The following is a 23,131-nucleotide window of genomic DNA, read 5'->3' as shown; positions in this document are numbered from 1 at the left end:
GGCTGCAGACAGGGTGGAGGGTTTGCTCCCAGATGTAGCATCAGGCCACACAGAGGACTCCTTGTCTTCCAGCTCAACCTGCTGCAGCTCTCCAAACACCGTGCTATGCAGGGAATGCTAAACGGATTAGCGCCCAGCCTGGTGAGATAATGTGAAAAATAAAATTTTATGAAGCGATTTGAAGGCTTGGGAAAGAGTCAAGGGTGAGAGACGATGTTACGCAAGACTGCGCTGAGATAACATGTGCATGTCAATAATTGTGCCAGTGTGATTAACTAGATGTGAAAGTTTATATGTATGATATGCAAAACTTTTTTGATAACATGTGACGTACAAATTAGCATGTACTGATATTTCACAAAAAATTTTAAGATTGTGTAAAAGTGCTAGATTTCTTGCCAGTCATCCAGAAAGTGAAAGTCATTTGATACAAATTCATTACAAACAGACTAAAATATTTCAAGCTTTTAGTTTTACAATTTTGACAATTATCATGTTTATGCTAAGAAAACTCAAAATTCATTGTCTCAAAAAATCAGAATATCACATTAGTCCAATAAAAGTCGGATGTTTTAAGCACATATGTCAGGCTGCTATGAACTAAATACTTAGTTTGATCTCCTCTTGACTTTGTGCACCACTGACATAGAATATGAGTTTCACTGTCTGAGGTGATGGGTAAGAAATACTGCATTTCACACAATATTATTGTTTTTAGATGTAATGCCCACGTGAAACCATAAAGCTTAAAGTTTCATAGTGTGGATTTTGCTCTATAACGCCTGTGAAATAAATGTAAGTGACAACGGTGAAAGACAACACACTTGGTTTCACTTTTCTGCTTTTATTAGCTGTGTACATCATACACAAAACCTTTTTGGAATAAAAAAACAAATCTCTCTCATATACACCAAATTTTAGAGCCACTTTGTACACATGCAATAAAAAATAAGTCTATGTAAAAGCCGTTTCAGAAGTGTGTCGTGCTTGTGACAAATACAGAAAAACATCAAGGCTGCAAGTTTTAATTTATGACATGTATAAATAAACTAAGCCCATCATTTTTGGTTAGCGCTCAGCACACGAGTCCTCGCAGGCTAACCTCCACATGCTTTAACAGATTGCAGTGGCATCCTCCAGGGCAAGAAATGGGAATGACCTTTCAGGGAGATAAAGTGTGAAGCAGTGAGAAATGGATGGAGTGAGGTAGGATCTGTGCTTATCAGTGGGAGGAAAGTTGGTTCATCCTCCCCTGCATGCTTTCATGGACCAGCTGCATGGGTTAAACATCTGTAAACTAGCAGATGGTGAAAGTGACTCCCTACAACATTTAACAACTTCTGCCTCTTTTCAAACAGAGTTGAACATATTAGTTTGAAGGATTCCAGTTCAAAGTCCTTACAGGATGGGATATTAACCCAGGTTTTCCATGTGTGTCGTGGTTTGTGAATCAGAAACTTACACAATAGTCACTAGACCGGTGTGAAATGAAATGCAATGACCTCAACTTTAAATAATTTTCTTGACCTATGTAAGCAGTTCAAAGAAGTGAAGTAAAAAAATTAAAAAATGAATCTGGCCAAATATTGTTTAAAGTTGTTCTTGATGCGGATGTTCTTCCGAATCCAGCTCAGTGTTAAACATCCTGCTGATTTTTACACTCTCTAATTTCCTCTGTCTGTTCAGTTCAGTGCAATCACACACCCCACAGGAGCGTCTCACGAGTTTATTCCAACGCCTGCGTTCAAGGACTAAAATTGTAAGAGAAAAAAGAAGGAAAAAGAAACAAACTCAGATTCAAATGAGGTACACAGTTCACTTCACTCACACAATCCCTGTTTACAAAGAAAAACATAGCTTAGTGGTTTTTAAATTACTCAGTACGAGGGAGCATTACTGTCAAGAGTAACAACCTTTAAGCATGTTTCAAACATCTATGTGCCTTTTGAGGGGTTTCATGGGGAATTCAAGTCTGCTCAGAATCCAGTTCTGCCAAAATAAAATAAAAAAAATACTGAAAAGAAACTTGAAATGTAAAGGATAATGTCAACATCACTCACCCACTGATGCTATCAAGCTACACTTGGAGAGTAAGGACAGTTCACACTCATACAAATAGTCGCTAGGTTCTATAAATACAACATTTAATCTGACAAGATGAAACTATCAGCTGTTCTACAGTAAAGGATCTAAAGATAATTATGTGCCATGGAATGCCAGTAATACTGATTTTAGTTAAATGAAAATACAAAGCAGATACATGATGGCTGTAGTTTTGCATTATGAAGCTCTAGGAACTTCATTTGAACAGACGTGTATTTCAAAATCTTCTAAGAAACATGTAAAAATCCAACAAATTCCAGACATAAGACCTGTTAAATGCATCAACCTTTGAGCTAATCATCAACTACGTGCTAAGTTTTAAGCTTGCAATAATTATACAGAAGCTCTTGTTAGTGTTAATGAGTAAAATACTAAAGAACTACTTAAGTTGTGTGGTAAATACTAAAGAACCGGTAGCTGGTCCTTTAGTATTTACCACACAACTTAAAACAATACATATACACATAATACAAGAAACACATTAGCATTTGGTGTTGGAAAAGTTATCTGTCAACTCAATGTTAATCTAATCCTCTGCTGTATGGATCCTGTTTTAATGCCTGAAAACTGTTCAAATCGAAAACTGTTACGCTCTGTCCCTTTACCTCTGGTTTATGGACTATTGAGCAAAACTAGACCCTTCATCTGTTGAATTTACTAATTGGTTTAATTGGAATGCACTTAAACACTGGCTTACAGTTTATGTAAAAAGAAACGTCTAGCATTCCAGGGCACATACAGTTGAAACCAGATGTTTTGATACACTGTATAAAGAGATATTTTATGTTTATCTTCACTGTTTGACATGTAATCATACAAAACTTTTCCAGTTTTATGTTAATTAGGATTGATGCAAGCAAGGCAGCCAACAAAAACGACCCAGTGACACCAGTTCTGTCAGGAGGAATGGGCCAAACGACCAGCAAGCTATTGGGAGAATACAAATCAAATGTCGGGGAAATATAAAGACTGTGTACAGTGTATGCAAACTTCTGGTTCCAACTGCAAATCTTCAATCCTCATACTATACAGTTGACTCTTTGGGCCCTTCCTGAGCTGCATTCTTGCACCCATACAGCCACTTAATGACGCGGGCATTTCTCTCGATGATGGACACGCCAGTGGGAAGCTGCTCTGCCAGTTCTTCCTGAAACAGTCCATCTCCTGAGTGGCGGGAAAACTCGCTGGGCTCTGAGCCGCCACAGCCGTCCCCTCCTACGCTCCGCAGAGCCAAGGAAAGCGTGTCTATTGAGCTGGCGTAAGAGAGGAAGTTCTCCCGGCCCAGACGCTCTATCATGTCCATGTCCAGTCCACAGAAGTCAAAGAAATGCTCCTGCTCCGACAAAGCTACCGAACAGCGCAACCGCAGGTCGGACTTGGAGCGCTGCAGCTCTCCAAACCGCCTTCTCTGTGGCATCGGGGAGGCACGCTTCCATGGATCACTCTCATCATCGTGCCTAATGTCTATTTGGTCGGTGGCGTCATTAATGAAACCATTCTTTGTGTTTTCTAACGTGCAGTTAAAACCTGGACTTTGGATAGACTCTGGGGTGCGTTCTTGGTCCGTCTTGCTTGACCTTCGACTCATTGGTCCTCCATCTGTGACATCTTTGTCATTGGTCCAAGACATTCTAGAGTCCCCGTCCCGTGAAGGTGCTTTCTCGTCACCTATCACCATCTTCTGAACTCTTTCTCCTCCGCCGCTCTTTTCTCTCATTGAACCCTGGAAGAGGCGGCGTACAAAACTATATCCCTTCAACTCCATGTTATTGTTCTCTCCCAGTGTGGAGCTGTTAGGGCTTTTGCACTCTTTCTTCTGCCTGTATATTAACAGGGAGTCTGGCCTCAGCATGCGCTTGCCTGTACTCCTTCTGAGAACTGGGGCACTGTGTGGCGCTACCAGGCCGTTGATTCCAGGCGTCCTGGGGCTTGGAGGCAAAACTTTGCTCACGTTGCTCCTGTTGTGTGTTTTGATGTCAATAGAAGTCCGTCTGTTCTCCTTTCTAGCATCATCATTTTCATTTTCGTCTTTTGAGGTGAAGGAGCCAGAGAGAGTGGAGAAGGGGGTATTGGATGACCGCCGTGGGGAAGAACGAGGGGTCAAGCTGCCAGGGACAGAGATGGCTCTCCGAGGCTGCGGTGGTGGCGTGGCACAGGGCACAAGCACAGGTTCTTGTTTGGTGTTGATCACCTGCTGACTCTTGACGTATTTGGCTTTGTCAGCCTCAAGCCTCTCCACAGCACTGACCGAACGGCCGTGACCCCCACCATCAATCTGCCTGCGCAGGTAATCTGGACCCTTGTTGAGCAGCCTCAGAGGAGAGGGGGACCCAATTGGAGTGAGGGGTTTCATGTTACCTTACTGAGCTGGGAAAGACATCAAAACTGCAGCTTCTAAACTGACTCCGAGCTTCCGGTCCCCACAGTGAGCCGCTGTTGGCTTTGGAGAAGTTTCTAAAAGTAAAAAATAGCAGCGACTCTCATTCCTGTTTCTCACAGCTCTCGAAACTTTCTGAAAGGGTTATGAAGAAGTGGTAATTCAAGTGACCGCAAAGTCCAAGTTTGTTGCTATGTTTTCTATAGATAGCTCACAGTCTCTTTGTTGGGCGGTGGAAGAACTCAAACTAATTGATATCTCTATCTTGTATTTACCCAGGCATCTGACCAGGCAGGCAACGGGGAAGTGCTTTTTTTGTCAGCCAGCAGAGCTCCCAAATAAGATGCTCCCTGCCCACAGCGTGGCAGAAATAGGCAGGGGTGCACTTTGGAAGGGTTACTTCTTCCTCCCCCTCTTTTCGCTTCTCTCGTTTCGTCTCTTAACTGCACCCTTCACTGTTGATCTTCTTGGTGGCGGCTGCCCGGTGAAATGAGATATAATGGCCTCAAATATTTGTTTAGCGCAGGTCTTCTCAGGGGCGGCAGGTCAAGACTTATTGTTTTGGCACCCGTCCCGGATGAGACGACCTGTGGGTGGCCGGCACCAAGGCACTCAGTCCGATGATGGGCAGGTGGAGAAGAAGTGGATCGCGTCCTCGTCCTAACCTCAGCTGTGGAGACCCCTGGGAGAGACGGGGAGAGAGAAAGAGTGGTTTTAGTTTGATGTGCTGCTCTCCAGGGCAGGCAGCGGAGACCAGATGGCTGCAAAGACAGCGGTCCCTTTAGCTCTGCTCACACTGTACCCATTTAAAACCAGAAGGAGCTGCATGACTGCAGCAGGCAGAGATATGAAGCTGACATAATTGAGCCTTTAATTACTATTGGGCTTGTATATAAATAAAATCTAAAATGTCCTTGCAAGTCTCCCTCAACGCAGGATGAATTGTGACTGAAAATAAACCGTATACGGACTCTGTTGTCCAGAAGGGATGATGGCATGTCTGCTTCTATCTTTTCTCTTTTTTTTTTTTTTTTTTGCACAGGAAGAGAGCCAGACTTTTTCTTATTCTGAGGAGTCATTTGTTTTAGCTATTTTTATCTTTAGTACTGAGACAATCTGTTTTGGCACCAATTCAGCTGCTTGCTACAGTTAATAGACTAAAATAAACTTTACAAGTAGAGATATTTCCAAACAACATATTACATTTTGAAACAAGCCAGCGTAACTGATGTCTTAAAAATCAGATCAGAAAACTATAGTCAGACTGCTGTAATTCAAAGCCACTAAATGCTTCTAAATGAAGCTATGTACCTCCAAAGTACCAACTGTTTCATAGTGAACGCTCTTCATTTTAACCAGTTATTGCAAAAGTTAAATGGGACACTAAAACAAACAGACTATGCTGTTTCAGTAAAAGTTACCACATTTTGCACTATGGCATTTTACATCAAGTTCATGCTGCTTCTGCATTTGAGAGGGTAAAAAGCAGGTTGCACATGCTTATAACAGGCTGGACTCTGCAGAAGGAGTATATTTAGCTAGAAAACACTCAAGCACGGTTATCATGTGTCTGTGTACATGTGCGTGTATGTCTGGATGTGCATGCAGCTATGGGTATTTGCATGTCTGCTCTAGTTTTTCACCTGAGTTGTGTGTGTGTGTGTGTGTGTGTCAGCTCAAGGCAAAAAGACCATTTTATAAGTGGTAGTGTCTGGAAACCAGAACCCCAAATTCACAAGTGGTTTATGGTCCAAATAGGGAGGAAAGTGCTCATTGTTTTCCACAAGACAGCGGGAAGGCCGTTATTGTTGGGTTTAAATTTCCTTAGGTCAGCTTCAAATGTTATCAGCAGCTATTTTAGTTTTTCCTTCCCAACAAATGAAACAAAAACAGCAAGGAAAATGATTTATATTTCATTGTTATAATAATCTACATGACACATCCGACAGGAAAGCGTGGAACTCCTGTTGACAACATCCCCATCTCAAAGTCTGAATTTCTTCGGTATCAAGATATGTGTCAAACTGAAGAAGCACAGAGCTGCCACTTCAAAAAAAACAGAACCATATCATGTCATAAAGTATTGTACCAACAAAGCTTTGCACATCAGGCCTGTAAAGTGTTTTTCTGCGTTTTCTTGTGTAATTCAGCATTTGTGCTTCCTGACTGAATACCTTTTACTCAAAGGATTAAATCTGAATCAATTTATGTCTGAAGTGGGATAGTTTCTTCTTATATGTTGTTGCAACCAAAAGAAGAAAAAACAAAAAACCTTTAATGATCAATGAAACACCCACCAATCAGATCGCTGGGTTAGATTTCATATGTTTGATTGCTGCGTAGCTTTGACAGGCTGACACCAACTTTAGCTGATTCCTCTTAAAGTAGAACATCACTGGCTTTTGAAGAAATGCAGCATGTGCTCAATGATGCATGAGTCGTGCATATTATGCAAAACACATTTAAATCAATCAAAGCTGCCTGGAGAAACTGCAGCCTTTATTTTCAGAATAATTGAGTTGCATCTGCATACTTAAGACAGAAACTATTTCAAACTGTTTTATATTTACCACCAATTGAAAACAAAGCACAGGTAATTGCACCACAGCTACCAGACCTTCCATATCAGTGCTGAATTTCTATTATTTTGTTCATATATATAAAAAAACTAAAAATTAAAATATAACCAGCCTGCTGAAATAGTCACCCTTTCTTATGAAAACCTAGTTATATCTAACTGTTTAGTGTATAACTACTCTTCAGCTACCACTAAATAATAAGTGCTGCTGAAACTTTAGAAGAAGAGCTTAGGTTTCACCATAATCTACTCCGTTCAGCCTCCACGCCCCTTGCAGAGCTTGTCAAATGGCATGCCACTGTAAATTACCTGAGGAATGGGGGGCCCTGGCATGCTGGTTAGCTTTTCCAGATGTTGGATCTCGGGAAAGCCAGCCATTGTTTAGGCAGAGTTCCGGGAGAAATTTCTCACGACAGGTGTGGAGGTAAAAAAGGAGACAGGGCTTGGCATGAGGCAAGAAAAATGAGTGGAAAACGGGGAGGAAGTGGAACTGGGGTTACAGTTCAAGTTTTGGGTGATGGGGGTATTGATGAACGGATTTTCCCTTGGAACATTCTGTTCCTCATCTGAGGCTAAAGATACAACGCCACGACTGATTTTCCTCTGATGGCATCAAAACACAAATTTGAGCAGAGTCTTAAATTGTGTTGCCAACTTTATTGTAAAGGACTAAAAATGTAAACACATACAACTTATAAACACTGAAAGTAGCAAACATAAATAAATCATTCAGTGATCATTTCAAAATAACCTTTAGATAACAGAGAACCTTAAACGTCCTGCCAGGTCAGTGGTAATGTGACTGTATTGCTTAATTCAACTGAATGAGGATAATATCTGCCACCTAAAATGAAAAAGCTTCAACATTTCTGGTTAGATCAGTACTTGCACCAATTCCAATGAATATCTTTGCTGTATTTGTAATGCAAATGACAATCACTGAAGCTGACATGAAGGGCGTTAAGGGAATCCATCACATTTAGATGCCGTCGCTTGTTGAAAGTGCTAACTTTCTAATCACACATTTAACTCTTACTGAAAACTGTTAATTAACGTACACGTTAACAGACAGATGTTTCCAGAAAATACTGATTAAATGCTGCAAACAAAACACTCAGTACACGCACGCACACACACACACAAATGGAGAACAATGGGGCCCCATTAGCTCCATTGACCGTAATGAGCCAAATTAGTACCCAGCCCATTCTCTTGTGATCTGAAAGCTTGTGAAAAGCGTGAGACTGCTTTTGAATTTCTCTTGTGCTTCATGACCTCCTTTGTCTCCCGCTGTAGGTTGTCATTAACCTCTGAACCCTTTCCTTCTACTCTCATCTCTACAGTGAACACCGCCCCCATCTTTTCCTTCGTAATACCACCCCAGCTTCTTTTCCCTGCACTCTCCTACCGTCTCTACCCTCTCATTTCCCTTGCTTCTTGTAAACACATGCCTGACCTCTCTCTGAATCTGTTTCCCTGTCTGGCTCCTTTTACCGTTACTCCCTGTATCTGAAGTAAATCTCGAAAAGCTTTTGTCCCAACATGTATTGTGTTAAAAGTGTTTTATGTATCGGGGCTACATCTGTTTAAACTCTGGATATGCTCACTTTTTTTTTTTTTTTTAGCAACCTACTTCCTGATGAGTCAGGAGGTCGTTAGGGCCATAGTGTGATCAACAAAATGCAAATACTCTCTCTATTTTAAAAAACAAAAAAGAAAGAAGATCAACAAATGAACAAAGTTTGCATATGGATGAACTGCAGGGAGGAGAATATTTCAGAAACAGTCCTGAACAAGAGCATAAGTCTGTTATCCCTTTAAAATGAAAGACAACTCTTAGTAAAAGTCTTGAAGGATTCTTCATTCCTTAATATGTGTGCTTCTAACTAACTAAACTTGCAAACCTGCCATTGATCTATTCTCCTACAGTGCGACAAACCCACTGAGTGTCGATTTAGGACTTTCTCTACCAAAAATGAGCAACAACAAATAGAGAACAGTATCTGATACCAAAATAAAATCCTGCACTGCTGTTGCTATCACCAGTGTCTCTAGTTTGAAGCGGTTTTTGTAAGTCTCCTTGCCCTCTTTTAAGACTTTCTTTCCAATTATGTGATTCTATTGCTTTAATAAATTGTACAATCTGTCACAGGGGACAGAACAGTAGCATCTCTGTTACTATTTTAATGGTTGCTGGTGACAGTAGTCGTTGCATCTGAACACTAAAGAGTGACATCCATTAAACTTTAAATAATCTTAGTAGTAAAAAAATAAATGAAAATAAACATACATCATGAAAAAATTATGAATTCTGCATTTCATTGTGATCTGTGTTGGTTGTGAAAATATGTTGCAGTCAGATTCCATTGAACAGGTTGAATATCCCACTGGCATCCATTGTGCATTTCAGATAACTTGAAATAATAAACAACAAATATAACACTCTAAATAATCCTTCCCAAAGTTATTATTGTGCACACTCCTATTTTAAGCTCAATGATCACTTTTAAATTCACGTTTCAGTAGATTTACCAGATGCAGGTCACAAAGATACTTTCCCATCATGTTAGTTAAATGTATAAAAATACAAGAAATTATACTGTTTGCCAGACAATAAGACAGTATTTCAGGACAAACAAAGAAATTCCTAAATTGATCAAATTTGGTGTACATTGGTCAGCTAAAAGACAAAAGCATCTCTCAGCAGCTTGTTCTGTTCTGTTCTTCGCTGGAGTTTATTCTAGAACTGGACGTAAACTGACAGTCCTACAAGAAAGTATTTGGTGATTTCTACTGTACAACAATGGTAATTATTTGATAAATAAGGTCTCCGAACCTAAAGTCATCTCCAAACTAACAAACCCCTGAATCTCCAGCAACAATCTGTTGAACTTACAACCTTTTTCCGCTAGTTAAACTGCACTGTCCATCTCCGTCTTTCTTTCCTCCCTTCTTGTCCTCTCTGTTTTGGCCCAGTCCCCAGGGAAGGCTTATACCTACCTCCAGCGCAGCTTAAGAAGAAACAGATGTTTTTTGTCATCCCACATCAAGGAACCCAGACGGCTCCAACAGAGACGTGTAAAAGGAAGGGAGCGTGGCCTTTCAGTTTTATCAGCTGCATTGTTTGTGCCACGTAGATTTGACCCAAGAGGAAGCACACGGGCTGTGTTTAGATTCTGCCGTGAGTTATGCTGCCAGGTATAAGCAGGCAGATCATTTCTTGCGAAAAATTAGACAAACACAGGAAAATCCAGGAAGTGTTTGTTTTACGAGAGGAGAACCTGTAAATAAGCTTGCTAGGCATTCCCAGAGGAAAGACATTTGACCTTTGAGAAAAAGGTCGAGTTCCTCTGCCAGGTTGGTAAATTCAAAACTTTCCATCTGAATCGACATAAATTTGTGAGAAAATTTGGGAATACACACACACACACACACGCACGCACACACACACACACACACACACACGCACACACACACACACACACACACACACACACGCATACACACACAAAGGTTCACAATAGGCTGACAAATGTGAAATGAGAAATTGGCCACCAGAGTGGGAGGTGGAGGAAGTGAACATGGAGGATGTTGCAGAGGCCCAAGAAGAGGTAGTATTTTGATTTTCTTGTTGAATTAGACTTTCTTTAGGAGTAGGGAATGGAATCTTTTCATGTAAAATAGTGTACGGGTCTTTTAGTATCCACCAACAAAATGTCTTAATCTGTGAACGAGTAAAATAAAAACCTGGTAAAGTTAATCTCACATATAAATCTGTTGAAATCTGTTGTTTTAAGATGTTTATGGATGTCTTTTTGTGTCTTCTTGTGGGAAACCAGAATGTTGGGATATGGAGCGATTCGTTCGAATTGTCCTTAATTCCCAAGTAATTCCCAGAAACTTCCCAATAAAAGTTTCAAGCTTTTGAGTTTCAAAATCTTTGGCAACGTCCTGATTGCCTTTTGACTCTGGCAAACATTCCCCACTCACATAATGGAATAAAGACACTGAGCTTAAGAAAATCTGCAAAGGAGTACGTTGAGGAAAAAGAGACGGTGTCATCCTCTGCTCCCCTAACAGAGACGTGGTCGCCTTTTTCTCCATTATTAATGACCAAGAACAACGGTCGCCCTCCATGTTCAGAGTGAAGTGATCTGGCTTCTCTGCCTCATTAGTCAGGTAGTGAAAAGGACAACATGGTGACAATTAAAGCTAAAGAGATGGAGCCATGGGGGTACATAAGCTACTCTCTCCCCTCAGACACAAAGGCTCCATTAGCCACTGGGTCTTCGGCTCCACACTCATGTGGAGCAGCAGGAGGGCCACCTGGGAGGACTTAACAGACCCCCGATCTGAATAGACCTCCTTCTGAAACCGTAAAATCGACAAGATGGGCTCTTAACTCACTGCGGCTGCTCTTTTGTCATTCAGATTATATTATCATTGTGACAGCTGAGGTTTCAGTGGAACAAACATTTCTGCTGTGACTTGGTGACAGCATGGATAGCCAAATCTGAGCTGGATAAAGATGACACAGTGAACAAATCCATATTTTCTACTTATAACCGCAGAAAAAATAAAAAGAATAACAATGTTTCGGTTCATGCAAAAAACCACTTAGCTTTTAAAAGTTAGCACAATAAATAAAAGAAATACTTTGTATCCTGTTCTGCAGCTGCAGTCCACTAAGCTATTGGTGTAATATCTACTAAAATATTCGACTTCAGATGTCATCAACCTTAAGCTTTACAGCTAACCTTACTGATGCCGTAGCACCACACCACTGCTTATTCTGATAAGCTTTTTGATAAAGTGTCCATGTTTATTCTTGCTTTTATTGCCAGGCCAAGTTTGTCCTTACTTCAAGGCTTAGGAAGGGTGGCGTTACTGTCAATTACTGAACACTCCTGTCCTGGCGGATAAAGTTTTATTAGTCAGTGTTTGTTTTTCCACCGAAAGCTTTTTAGAAGAAAAGTCACAGCGTTCAAGCTTTGCACGCCAATGTTTCCACATTAACGACCAGCTTAATGCCACTTTTACGTAACGGCATGGCATTATAAGTTGATGCAAATGAAATTGAAAATGACGTAATTAACATATGTGGTTCCAAAGTTGAAGCAAGCGACCAGTTTATCTCTCCTCGAAGATCTGCATGTAAGCAGTTCTGTCAGCCTCAATATCTTTACAATTCTGTGCTGACCTCACTAAAAATGAGTGAACAACTAAATGCTTGGGCAATTCAACAGATTATGAAAGTAGAATACTTAGTTTTGTACAAAGATTTATGACTGCTAACATGGCTTATCTAATACAAAAGGACTATTTAGGCCTGGCAAGTGTCTTTAAAAAGGACGACTGCACAGCATTCTCTTTTACATAATTAAAGACTGCGGCAAAAGCTCAGTGCTTTCAGTCAAGCAAAACCTCATCTGAAATGTAAATATTGAACCAGAATAATGATTTTAAATGCATATAGATACTAAACTCCCTCCATCCATTTTCTTTACACCCTTGTCCCTTAATGGGGTCGGGAGGGTTGCTGGTGCCTATCTCCAGCTAGTGTGCCGGGCGAGAGGCGGGGTCACCCTGGACAGGTTGCCAGTCTGTCACAGGGCAACACAGAGACAAACAGGACAAACAATCATGCACACACACACTCACACCTAGCCACAATTTGGAGAGGCCAATTAACCTGACAGTCATGTTTTTGGACTGTGGGAGGAAACCGGAGTATCCGGAGAAAACCCACGCATGCACAGGGAGAACATGCAAACTCCATGCAGAAAGACCCAGGCCAGGAATTGAACCCAGAACCTTCTTGCTGCAAGGCAACAGCTCTACCAACTGCACCACTGCGCAGCCCTAGATACTAAACTATTTAAAAAATTGTTGCATAATTAAACTTGAGGGAAGCGAATGTAAAACATGTCTGAATTCCATAATTTTAACAATGAGGTTTCCAGATTTAAGCAAATATTTTTGCTGCACTACTAAATCTGTGAAGCACAAAAGTTTATTTTGAATTCCCAACCGTTTTACAGAGTTTATGTTTTAAATATGGAATCTGTTTTCTTCAATACACATCCAGACATGGAACCTGTACTTGATACTTTTCAAGACTGAATAAAAACTTCATGCAAAATCAAACAGATACATTCAGAAAATATGTCAATAGATCATTAATATGCGACTAGTGAAAGACAAGTCCATAAGTTGCTACTTTTAGAGCTTTGCCCGCACAGGCCATTGTAAGAAATTTGGTGTTCCTTCTGCATGGAGCTCTCTTCTCATGTCCACATGAGGTTAACTAAATAATTGAGTGTGTGGGCTCAGGCAAAACTTAAAAGTGTGGCACGCTCCCAGTCTTTGGCTATGGAGAATTGTGTTCGTGACACTTGTGTGTGGGAAGAGACTGTGTGGTAAGAGGGGAACAAAGTGCAGCGAGGCGGAGCTAAGTTTGTACACAGCACATCCAAATCTGACTCACATCAAGCAGGCGCAGCAGCTCTAGACAGCATTGTTTTGGAAATTACGACCACGGCTACCCCCCCACCCCCTCCCGTGCTCCCCCCTTCGCTCCCCCAGCATGCCAGCCTGGCTTATGTGACCAACAATAAAAGCCACAGTGATCACAGTTGGTGTGTGTGTCTATGTGCGACCGTGAATTCACTGTCCTGAGGTTGTTTATAGAGAGCAGTGGAGAGGGATACATCCAGGCACATCCCTCAATCTGCCAGAGTCTTAAATTATGAAGCTCTGTTCTCACACACACACTCATTAAGGTCTGCTGGTGTGAGTCCTTGAGAGAGACGGCGCTGTCTGGCATGCAGCCAGATGTTTTATTTCACACATTCAGAACATTTTTCACACCTTTTCCACTCGCGTCAGACTCAACAGAGTCCCAAAGGATGCTAAAGCAGGACGCCCGCTCGCAGAAAGCAGCAACAGAATGTAGTCAGCGGTGCTAACGCATACACCTGTTCCTCTCTATCAGAGCGAGTAATAGCAGAAAACGTCTCATTCAGGCAAACACGCCAAAAGGAAACCTACACTACTTTTGGCGCATTATTCTGAACACGCGTCAGTGTTGCAGTTGGTAAAAAGTTTAGCACTGACTTGTGAGTGTTTGTGATAGAAACTTGGGGGATAAAGCTGCTCCAGTTGTGTCTCCAAACTCTGTGACTACCCTGCTGAAGCCCGTCCAGCCCCTCCCTCTGTGGAACAACACTCCACCACTTTGAATGTGTCAGCATTGATTCAGCATCCACTCAACAGAGCAGTTCTAAAAGGCTTGACTTCAGAGTTCATAAAATGTTCCACTTTTCTTTTTACATGAAAAAGTTTCCCAAATATACTTAGTTGGAGGCGCAAAGTTGCATTTAGTCAATCAAGATTTGTCAGTAAAAAGCCATGCTTTTTAAAAAGTGCAGTGGATTTTTGTGTGTGTGTGTGTGTGTGTGGCATATTTATAGTCTTTTAAGCCTGGCTTTTACATTTTTAATGATTCTCCGAGACATGAAATAATCATAGCTAAATAATTATGATCCACCGGTTGAGCTTGGTTATTAATTATTAAAAGCATAAAAGAGAAAAGACTAATGCAGCTGATCTGCTGCATCAGCAGTGAACGGGTACTGTTTGACTTAATTCAACTGACACAGCTGAAAGTTTAAGTAAACAAAACCATGACTATTCACATTTTACAGGAATGTTCTGTCTCCTGAACACTGCTGAGGAATCATCTTGAAAATAAAACAAACTAACAGTCACGTACAGGATGAGACATTTACTGCAGCACATTAAGTTCACTACAGGACATAAACATCAAGTTCCAGGGGCTCTAAAAGATAGCTAAAAATGTTAGAAAAGAGTAAACTTACTCAAATGATTAAAGCATATATTTGTGGCTGACATTATTATGTTTCCCAAATTTAGTTTTATCATTTACCGTCTCGGTTGTTGTGAGTTAGTTTAGACTGCTGGTGTGCACAGCAGGAGGTGGGATCATAAAACTCCAACTCTAGGTCAATCGTTCATTCAGAAGAAACTATTGAAGTCTTAAAATAGTCTTAAAATTATTGGTACTAGCATTTACAATATTTCTTACAAATTAGTATTTGATATCGTCACATCCTTCTGTTCTCTTTTTCTTCCCATAGAAAATGCCAAATGGCCAAATGCCTCCATATCTGCCCGTTCCTGTCTTAGACTGTTTGCTGCTCCAATTGAGCCTGGTTCTGATGGAAGTTTTTTTTTTTTTTTTCTAAAAAGGATAAAAGGAAGTTTTTCTGCTCCACTGTCGCCACAGGCTTGTACAGGACGAAGGATTATTCAAAAGTCACAATGACTATTGTGGATGTTTGTGTCATCGATACACTGTTTTTAAAGAGTTTATCAGCAATGTTTGTATAGTTCATCCAAGTTAAGGCTTTATATCTATGCTCAAGTTATTTTGAGGGCCAGAAGTTTGAGAAACATCGGCTTAGACACCAACACTGCATAAAAGTCTCAACATTGATCATCATTTAGGTTAAAATCAGCCTTCTTTATGCAGGAAATGATGCATAAACATATAGAAATTGCCTTCTATAAGCTTTAGAGTTATTCTTGATTATTTGCATTGCAGTAAATCAATAAATATTCAAAGATAATAAGATAGAGGTAGTAAAAAATATACAAAGTAAGACTCTTCAAAATGAAATAAAAAAATCTACACTTATGTTTCTTTTTATTGTCCCAAACTTTATCTTTCTAAAACAACCCTAACCACTTCAAAAAATCTTCAATGGTAACCAAATAAACACATCCAGAAACTCCTTCAGAAAGACCCTAAACCGAGCTCTCCTCCTCTTCCTTGCTGCCATTTACGTTTAGCCGTTAGCCTCCACTGAACCAGCCAGCTGTCTTCTCTCATTACCGATCAGCCGACCTGCTTTGCCTCAAACTGCACCCAAGTGCAGCCGAAAGAGAACCCTCCATTCGTCCCCTTTTCCTCCTTTTGCTTCTGCCAGAATCCAAAAACACGTGGATAAATCAGTGAAGCTGCATCCACGGGCTCATCCTGCGTGGAAGAGGATGTCCAGCTCGGTGCCATCTTCCTCACGGATGAATGGACACAGCATGCCACGGCTGGGATTGATGGGACGTGGCAGAGCAGCAGAGGTGGCCGGTCAGGCTGTGAACAATTACAAAGATGTGAGAGCAGCGGCGAGAAGGGCTGCTCTCACAGCTGTCAGCCACTCACATGGAGGCTGTCAGGAGATGGAGATCTGTCAGATCATGTTTCATGATTTTCTTGACTACAATGAATTATGGATTGAGTCATGAGCCCATGAGGGAATGGAACTAATGCAATAATAGCAGCTGGACTTAGCGTCTAAAATATTTACAAGATAATACAATGAACCAGCCAAGTAACCATGGTAATTTTGGAGGAACTCCAGAGAGCCACAGCTCAGGTTGGCTATTAGCCAGGCACTCAGCAACTCTGAATCTGGATTTTATGAGGAAGACGCGAGAAAGACAGCCAAGATATATCCCAGTTTTTTTGCACATCACCTTGAACGTTCACATGTCACCATACTGCTACCATCAGAAGAGAAAACAAAGTCATTTGAGTTGGAAAAAAGCTAGATGGACCTAAAAACAAGAACCTGTTAAAGACTGCAAATGACTAAATGCTGCAGGATACTGCCTCTCATTGATACACGTTAGAATGGTCTAGTCAAAGTCCAAACCAGTTCAGTAGCAGCAAGAATCGAAAATTACCTTTCAAGAGGCTCTCCATCAAACTTGACTGAGTTTGAGCTATTTCATAAAGAATAAAGGAGGGGAGATGGATTTTGATAAGTAGAGATGAACATTATATTAAATTGCAATTATTATCACAATGTCACTGTGTGCAATATCCAAATCAACACAAAATAGATTCATTATTAGACAGGATGCTACATTTCAAGTGTAATGCATCCATGATGAAATGTTTGGCCAACTATAGGGACTGTATCTTCCTTCAAAGCCAACAAATGATGTTAAAGCTCATGGAGGGCAGAGGAATAATCATATTTTTTCACATCGTCACGGCTATTTCCAGGAGTATTATCGCATCTGCATATTTTCCTGAAATTGTGCAATAAAATCAATCAGATTCCCGAAGTTAGGTTCAAACATTTAAACCAAATTTTAGCTTCTGGAAGCAAACTAGCAAGCAGTAATGGTAAATCTTCCAACAAAGACGAAGCCACTTTATATTCAAAAAGTATTTTAATAACTTTTGAGGGGGAAGAAGAAGAAAAAAAAACTTTGCTCTTCAAATTGTTACTTGAGTGAAGAAGATTCCACACCCCGATGTTTACAAAATAGAAGAAATGTCAGCTTATGAAATAGATGGCAGGTCTTGCTGGAGCGTGCAACCAGCTGTCCTTCGTGACAGTGGCTATTACTTTAACATATAGTGTCTGCCTAAATGCATGGATGCAGACTGTAACTGTGGAGCTCAAGTTTTAATAATTTCTTGCTCTTTTTCCAATAGAGCCCCCCTCCTTAAAGTTGTTAGAAAGTTCCCACAAACTTTTAGCGCAATGGGCGACAAGAAGCTGTAAACTCAAATTATATGACTGGTGGGTTTGTTTTTTTTCTGTAAGTGTTTGAAGTTTTACACTGCACTGAATGTCAAGTGTCTCAAACCAGCTGCTCATCTTAAACGCACACACACGCACGCACGCACACACACACACACACACACACACACACACACACACACACACACACACACACACACACACACACACACACACACACNCACACACACACACACACACACACACACACACACACACACACACACACACACACACACACACACACACACACACACACACACACACTCTGTATACCCAGAGGGAAGATGATGTCATTAGCAGTGTACATTTTCCCCCTTTAATTAGAAACTCAAGCTTCCCACCGTAACTTGGAGATCTTTACATGTAGCCACTCGACAACCGAGGGGCTAACAAAGCGAATGTTTAATGTTTCCGTTAAAGAGCAGTGTTCAAATGGCTGTGCTGTTCAGGAAGGCACATACAAAATCTTAATAGCTGCTGTGGTGAAGCTGACTGACACTTAACTGATAAAAAGCACATGAGTGACCATCTGTAAACTAAAACCAGACAATGTTCTGTGGTTTCTGCTTGCTCTTTGCAGCAGGCATTGATGTGGTTCAAACAAATCAGATTAAAAACTTACTCAACAGCACAAAAAAGACAAAAAAAAGGTAAAATTGAATAAAAAGGATTTAAATTGGGGCATTCCTTTGCAAGCAGTAGATCGTGAGGTCTTTGACAAGTTTATTTATTAGCTTTTTTTCTGATTATTAAGATACAAAAGGCTGGGTAAGCAAAGCAAGCAAATGCACGGTGCAAAGGGTCATAAAATCAACATGTTTCTGCAGGTTTTTCTTAGTACTGTCATGCATCCCTAACATCATCATCAACGCCCCCTCTGGTGCTGTAAACCAAGCAAAAAGGCATAAATAGCATTTTATTTAGCCATGATAACGATGTTAGGACTCCCATCAACGACTCAGATGAAAACTGCAGCGAACGGCTCTCTGCATTTGGCCTCTCCCCCAGGGAGATAGAAGATGTGTTGTTTCTCTGCAGGAATCAGACATATTACTGCTTCAAAACCAGTAACATGAGGGATTTATGCTTCACTGCTTATTATTTGTTTTTCCACATATAATTTTTCAGTTCCTTGCATTAATATTTGTTCAACTTTTTTCAAATTCTCAACCTTACACCTTACTGTCTTTAATTGGTATTTGATGAGATGCACACAAACTCGTGAAAAATTGTTAAAAGAGGGTGGAGAAAAAAGTGTCTTGTTCTGAAACGTGTGGCATCCACTTGTAGTTGCCCCCCTGAAATCAGACCAAATAAAAATACACTCGACCGGAAAATGTATCTGCCTCGAAGCTTTGTTAATTTGTTTAAAATTAACATAGTTGGTATTTATCAAAAGTTATAAGCTGTCTTTTTTTCCACAAAATTGGTAACTCAAAACAAGTTTTATTTAGGTGGACTGACGATAGAAAGGGCTCTTTGGATTGTAAAAGTTGCAAACACCTGGTTTAAATAAAAGATTATTCATGTGTTAAAATAGCCTAGTCAAAGTCCAGGCTAAAATTTTACAAAAGCAATGAGTAAAAAGTCACTAGATGTGCAAAACTGGTGGACTCATACAGTGAAGAGCTAGCAAATTTAACATCAGCAAACGGTTCAACAAACTACTGCCTAGAGGACACAAATGCAAGCCACACTTTTTAGATTTTTGTCTTGTAAAAAAAAAATCATAAATTACTTCCACTTTGCAATATTGTGCTACTTTGTGATGGTCTAATACATGAAATACCAATAAAATACAGTGAATATTGTGGTTATAACAGGGCAAAAATGGTATGCATGTTTCTGCAAGGCACTGTAATGTCAGTTAAATTTATGGAGTTAAAGTTAAGAGCAAAGAGATCAAAATAAATCTGTCTCCAGACGAATCACCCTAACAAGAGCCTGAAAACTGATAAACCTGAAAAGAAAATAACAGAATTTACATTTAAAGCTGTCACTTGAGTCTTAAAAGTTGTCAAAAAAAGTAGGTTAACTCATCTGCTGAGAAAAATCCCTTGATGTGTTCAAAAGCTCTTGAGCAGCTGCTGTGAGAACCTTGTGGAGAGATTATTGCTGCGTCAGTCTTTATTTTTACCACAGAAGTGTCTCTCAGCACAACTAAAAGATCATCTCTCCCTCAGGAAAGCGAGAATAAAGCACTCCCAGCAGATGATCTGCATCAAACAGAATTACGTAGTCGATCAAAACGACACGTGCTCACCTGTTAAAGTCGGGATAAATCTATGTAGAGACACGTGTGGTTTGTTTAGTCTGGCCTCTAAGTTGTTTATGCTCCTGATCCCACTCAAACCAACTCTTGACACTCATTCAAAATAAAGTCTGCATACGACGGGTTGAGATGGGTCACACAGAGGACCCCTGAGGCCACATGGGTCTGTCCTAGGAGGAGAATCTGTTCACTTTGAAGCGGGTAGATTGCATAACAACCATATGTAATTTCCTTCGGTTGTTTTAAACTTAAGCTTCTAGTCTTCTGTTTGGGAAACAGCATGCATTATTTAGTTCTTTATTTGCATGAACGCAAGTAAAGAGCTAAAATAAAGTAGTAAAGTCAGCAGATACACACAGTGGAGGTTTGGAAAACAGATGGATATATTTCAGGTCAAACCTACAAAGCTGTGAACCTACTGCCTCATGTCATCCGTATTTGCCCTAATGAGAGCGCAGGGGTCAGTCAGCTACCCCATTCTCTCCATACCAGCCAGCTAAACTGGGCGTCAAGGTCTGTGGATTGGTTTACACTGCACAAGACACATTGATGCACATGTCAATTTTTCAGAAAAAAAATCTGTTTGGCTCAAGTCGAAGAGTTGCTCTTGTGTTTATGGACAACATGCACAGCCAGGAACCAATCACAGTCATCCTGACCGGGAGAAATGACTTTACAGGACACGAACTGTATGACTTTATGGTTTGTTCGTTGCTTTACAGGCACAAGCCATAAAGATGTCAGATAACTCATGCAAAGACAAACGTTCTTTAAAGAAGGAAAACAAGTAAAATAAAAAAATTCTTATAATTTATTAACACTTAAATGAGCTCCAGCAGTGAGGTCGCTGTGCCATCAGCATATAGAGTTCATATCATTAATTATATTTCTGACGAAAATACAGTGTAAAAATCACAAACCAGAACAAGCAAAGAGTTTAAAAAAAAAAAGAAAAAAAAGAAAGAAAATTTATGACCCAGATTTACCGATCATGGATCAATTCATCCCACCATGTGATCGCTTTCCCGAACTTCCCAATCAAAATATCTCCCAAAATGAGCCCCGATTCAAACCTACCCGCGTCAAGTTTAACAAGAACAGCACACGGACCTGCCAGCACTCACCTTATATACCCAGGTCATCCACTTTGTTTGATTCCCAAATCCAGTAAACGTGTAGAGAGATCCGTGTGTAATGTCAGATGTTGAGCGTGGCGCTCCGCTCCGCTCCGCTCCGCTGCTGCATCTGTAGCACACTGAGGCAGCGGAGAGGGAGTCCCGACTCCGACCATCCCGCTCCGAGGAGGAGGAGGAGGGAGGGCGGGCAGGTAGGAGGAAGTTGCCGTAAAACATTAACACCAATAATTAGGTTTATTTAACCTGATAAAGACAAAAACTGTGGGTGTTCATTTTTCAGAGACATATTTTCACCATGTTATTCTTACATTTCTGAATGCCAGAGTTCAAAAACTGCATGTTTTAATCAAGGTGAACGAATCTTTCAAAAGAACAAGAAGAAAATCATAGCTGGGGGGAAAAAAAGAAAAGAAAAACGAACAAAAAAAAAAAAAAGCATAAGTTCACCTCTATATATCTATAGGATTAAAGCTACATCATTCTGATTACAGCATCGCTACTGTGAAACATGGGGCGGAGACAGGGGTGGGGCAGAACAAGCAGTTCCCCTCCAAAACAGTTGGTGGCAGCAGAGATGTATGCTTACACAACATATATAGATAAAAAAATATATTAAATAGACACAAATTTGTCCAATTCCAGAAAATGTTTTCTGCCTTTAGTGAATTATTTGGAAAATACAGTTGTGCTCCATCGAGCTGTTGAGTGAGCAATGTTTCAGTCAAACATTTGAAAATTGATGCTCACAGAGCCTCTCTTTCCAACCTGACCGAGCTTGAGTCATTTTGCTAATCAGTCAGGATCCCGCAGTTGGATCCAGACATTTGAAGCAAATTTTGATTTCTGGAAACAAAACAGTAAGCAGTCGTTGTAAATCTTCCAGCAAAGATAAGCCACATGAAAGTTTGAATTAAAAAAAAGAAAAACTTTAAAGTGATTTTTTTTTTTTTTGCAAAAATTTCTCTACTCAACAAACTGTTCCTTCAGTGAAGAAACCACACCCAAATGTTTCCAGAACTGCAGAAATGTCAGCCTCTGAATAGTTTCTACATCTGCACCACAGAAAGATATACCAGAGAAAGCAGACAAAGAGGAACTGAAGGAAAATGCATGGCACAGTTTTCTTATTTTTAATTGAGGCATGTTAAAAACCACACAGATTGCTTGAGAAACGTCTGTTATGATAGCTACAATAAAGCAAAGCTTGCAGCAAGACCAATATTGAAAACTGGACCCTCTTCACTTCTACAATGATTATTTGCCAAAAGCATTGCCGCATGCACAATCAATAAAAGGATTATTATCAGTTTTAAGGCTTTTCATAGAATCTTAGGTTGTCAAGTTTGAGGTTTTTTCATGAACTTAGTTTACAGAGAATAAAATATTTCACTAAAGCTCAGATGAAGCAGCATAGTCTGCATTTTCCAGGAAATCATCAAAAACATAAGTCATCAAAGTCAGAAGGTCTCTGCTTTTACTGAGTTGGCTAAATTTGGGGAGAATATTTTCCTACTTGTGTGTGAAGTGATAGATGGTAAAGGGGGGAAGCATGAATCAGACTTTGGCTGATTTCAGGGGAAATTAAATGAGTGTTGGGAAGTCGATTGCAGGACTCTCATGGAGGTCAAACCAGTTCTAGAATGAACATTGTTGATGTGACTTTTTAAACTGCAACTTCCAGCATGGTGCCTGAACATTCACTACAGTTCTCATTAGATCTCATTTTGATCAGCTGATGTTGTTTTAATGAAAACCAACCTCCATTCGATAACAAAAGAAACTAAAAGAAGTAATGTTATCACCCAACAGTATTACTTTTAAAATAAAAATTGTGCAATTATCAAGCCTTACAACCTTAAAAATGTGGAAATCTGCAACTATAAATTAAAACATTGCTGATCTTCAGATGCTGTAAAGATCAGAGGCGCACATTCAGTTGTCTTTATTTAGGTGTACTGGACACACTCCAGGATGCCTGTGGAAGTTGGATATAGTTTCATCATAATCTCATCAAATGGCCAACACAATTGCTCAACTTGCATA

The 23,131-nt window shown here is 40.3% G+C and overlaps 1 protein-coding gene across 1 annotated transcript; it reads right to left on the bottom strand.

Moving 5' to 3' along the window:
- Window positions 1-824: 824 nt before the first annotated feature.
- Window positions 825-21,187, bottom strand: fam110d (family with sequence similarity 110 member D). The gene is made up of 2 exons (XM_008431074.2): window positions 21,077-21,187; window positions 825-5,162 (listed from the first exon to the last, which is right to left on the bottom strand). The coding sequence occupies exon 2, from the start codon at window positions 4,454-4,456 to the stop codon at window positions 3,128-3,130; it is 1,329 nt and encodes a 442-aa protein (XP_008429296.1). The 5' UTR covers window positions 4,457-5,162; window positions 21,077-21,187; the 3' UTR covers window positions 825-3,127.
- Between the last annotated feature and the right edge of the window lie 1,944 nt (window positions 21,188-23,131).

This window comes from Poecilia reticulata, linkage group LG16, assembly GCF_000633615.1.
Source record: "Poecilia reticulata strain Guanapo linkage group LG16, Guppy_female_1.0+MT, whole genome shotgun sequence".
Taxonomy (NCBI): Eukaryota; Metazoa; Chordata; class Actinopteri; order Cyprinodontiformes; family Poeciliidae; genus Poecilia; species Poecilia reticulata.
The sequence above is the reverse complement of the archived record's forward strand: the minus strand, read 5'-3'. Positions and strand labels throughout refer to the sequence as shown.

Excerpts from the sequence above, each read along its gene's own strand:
- fam110d (XM_008431074.2), bottom strand. The coding sequence starts at position 4,456 with ATGAAACCCCTCACTCCAATTGGGTCCCCCTCTCCTCTGAGGCTGCTC.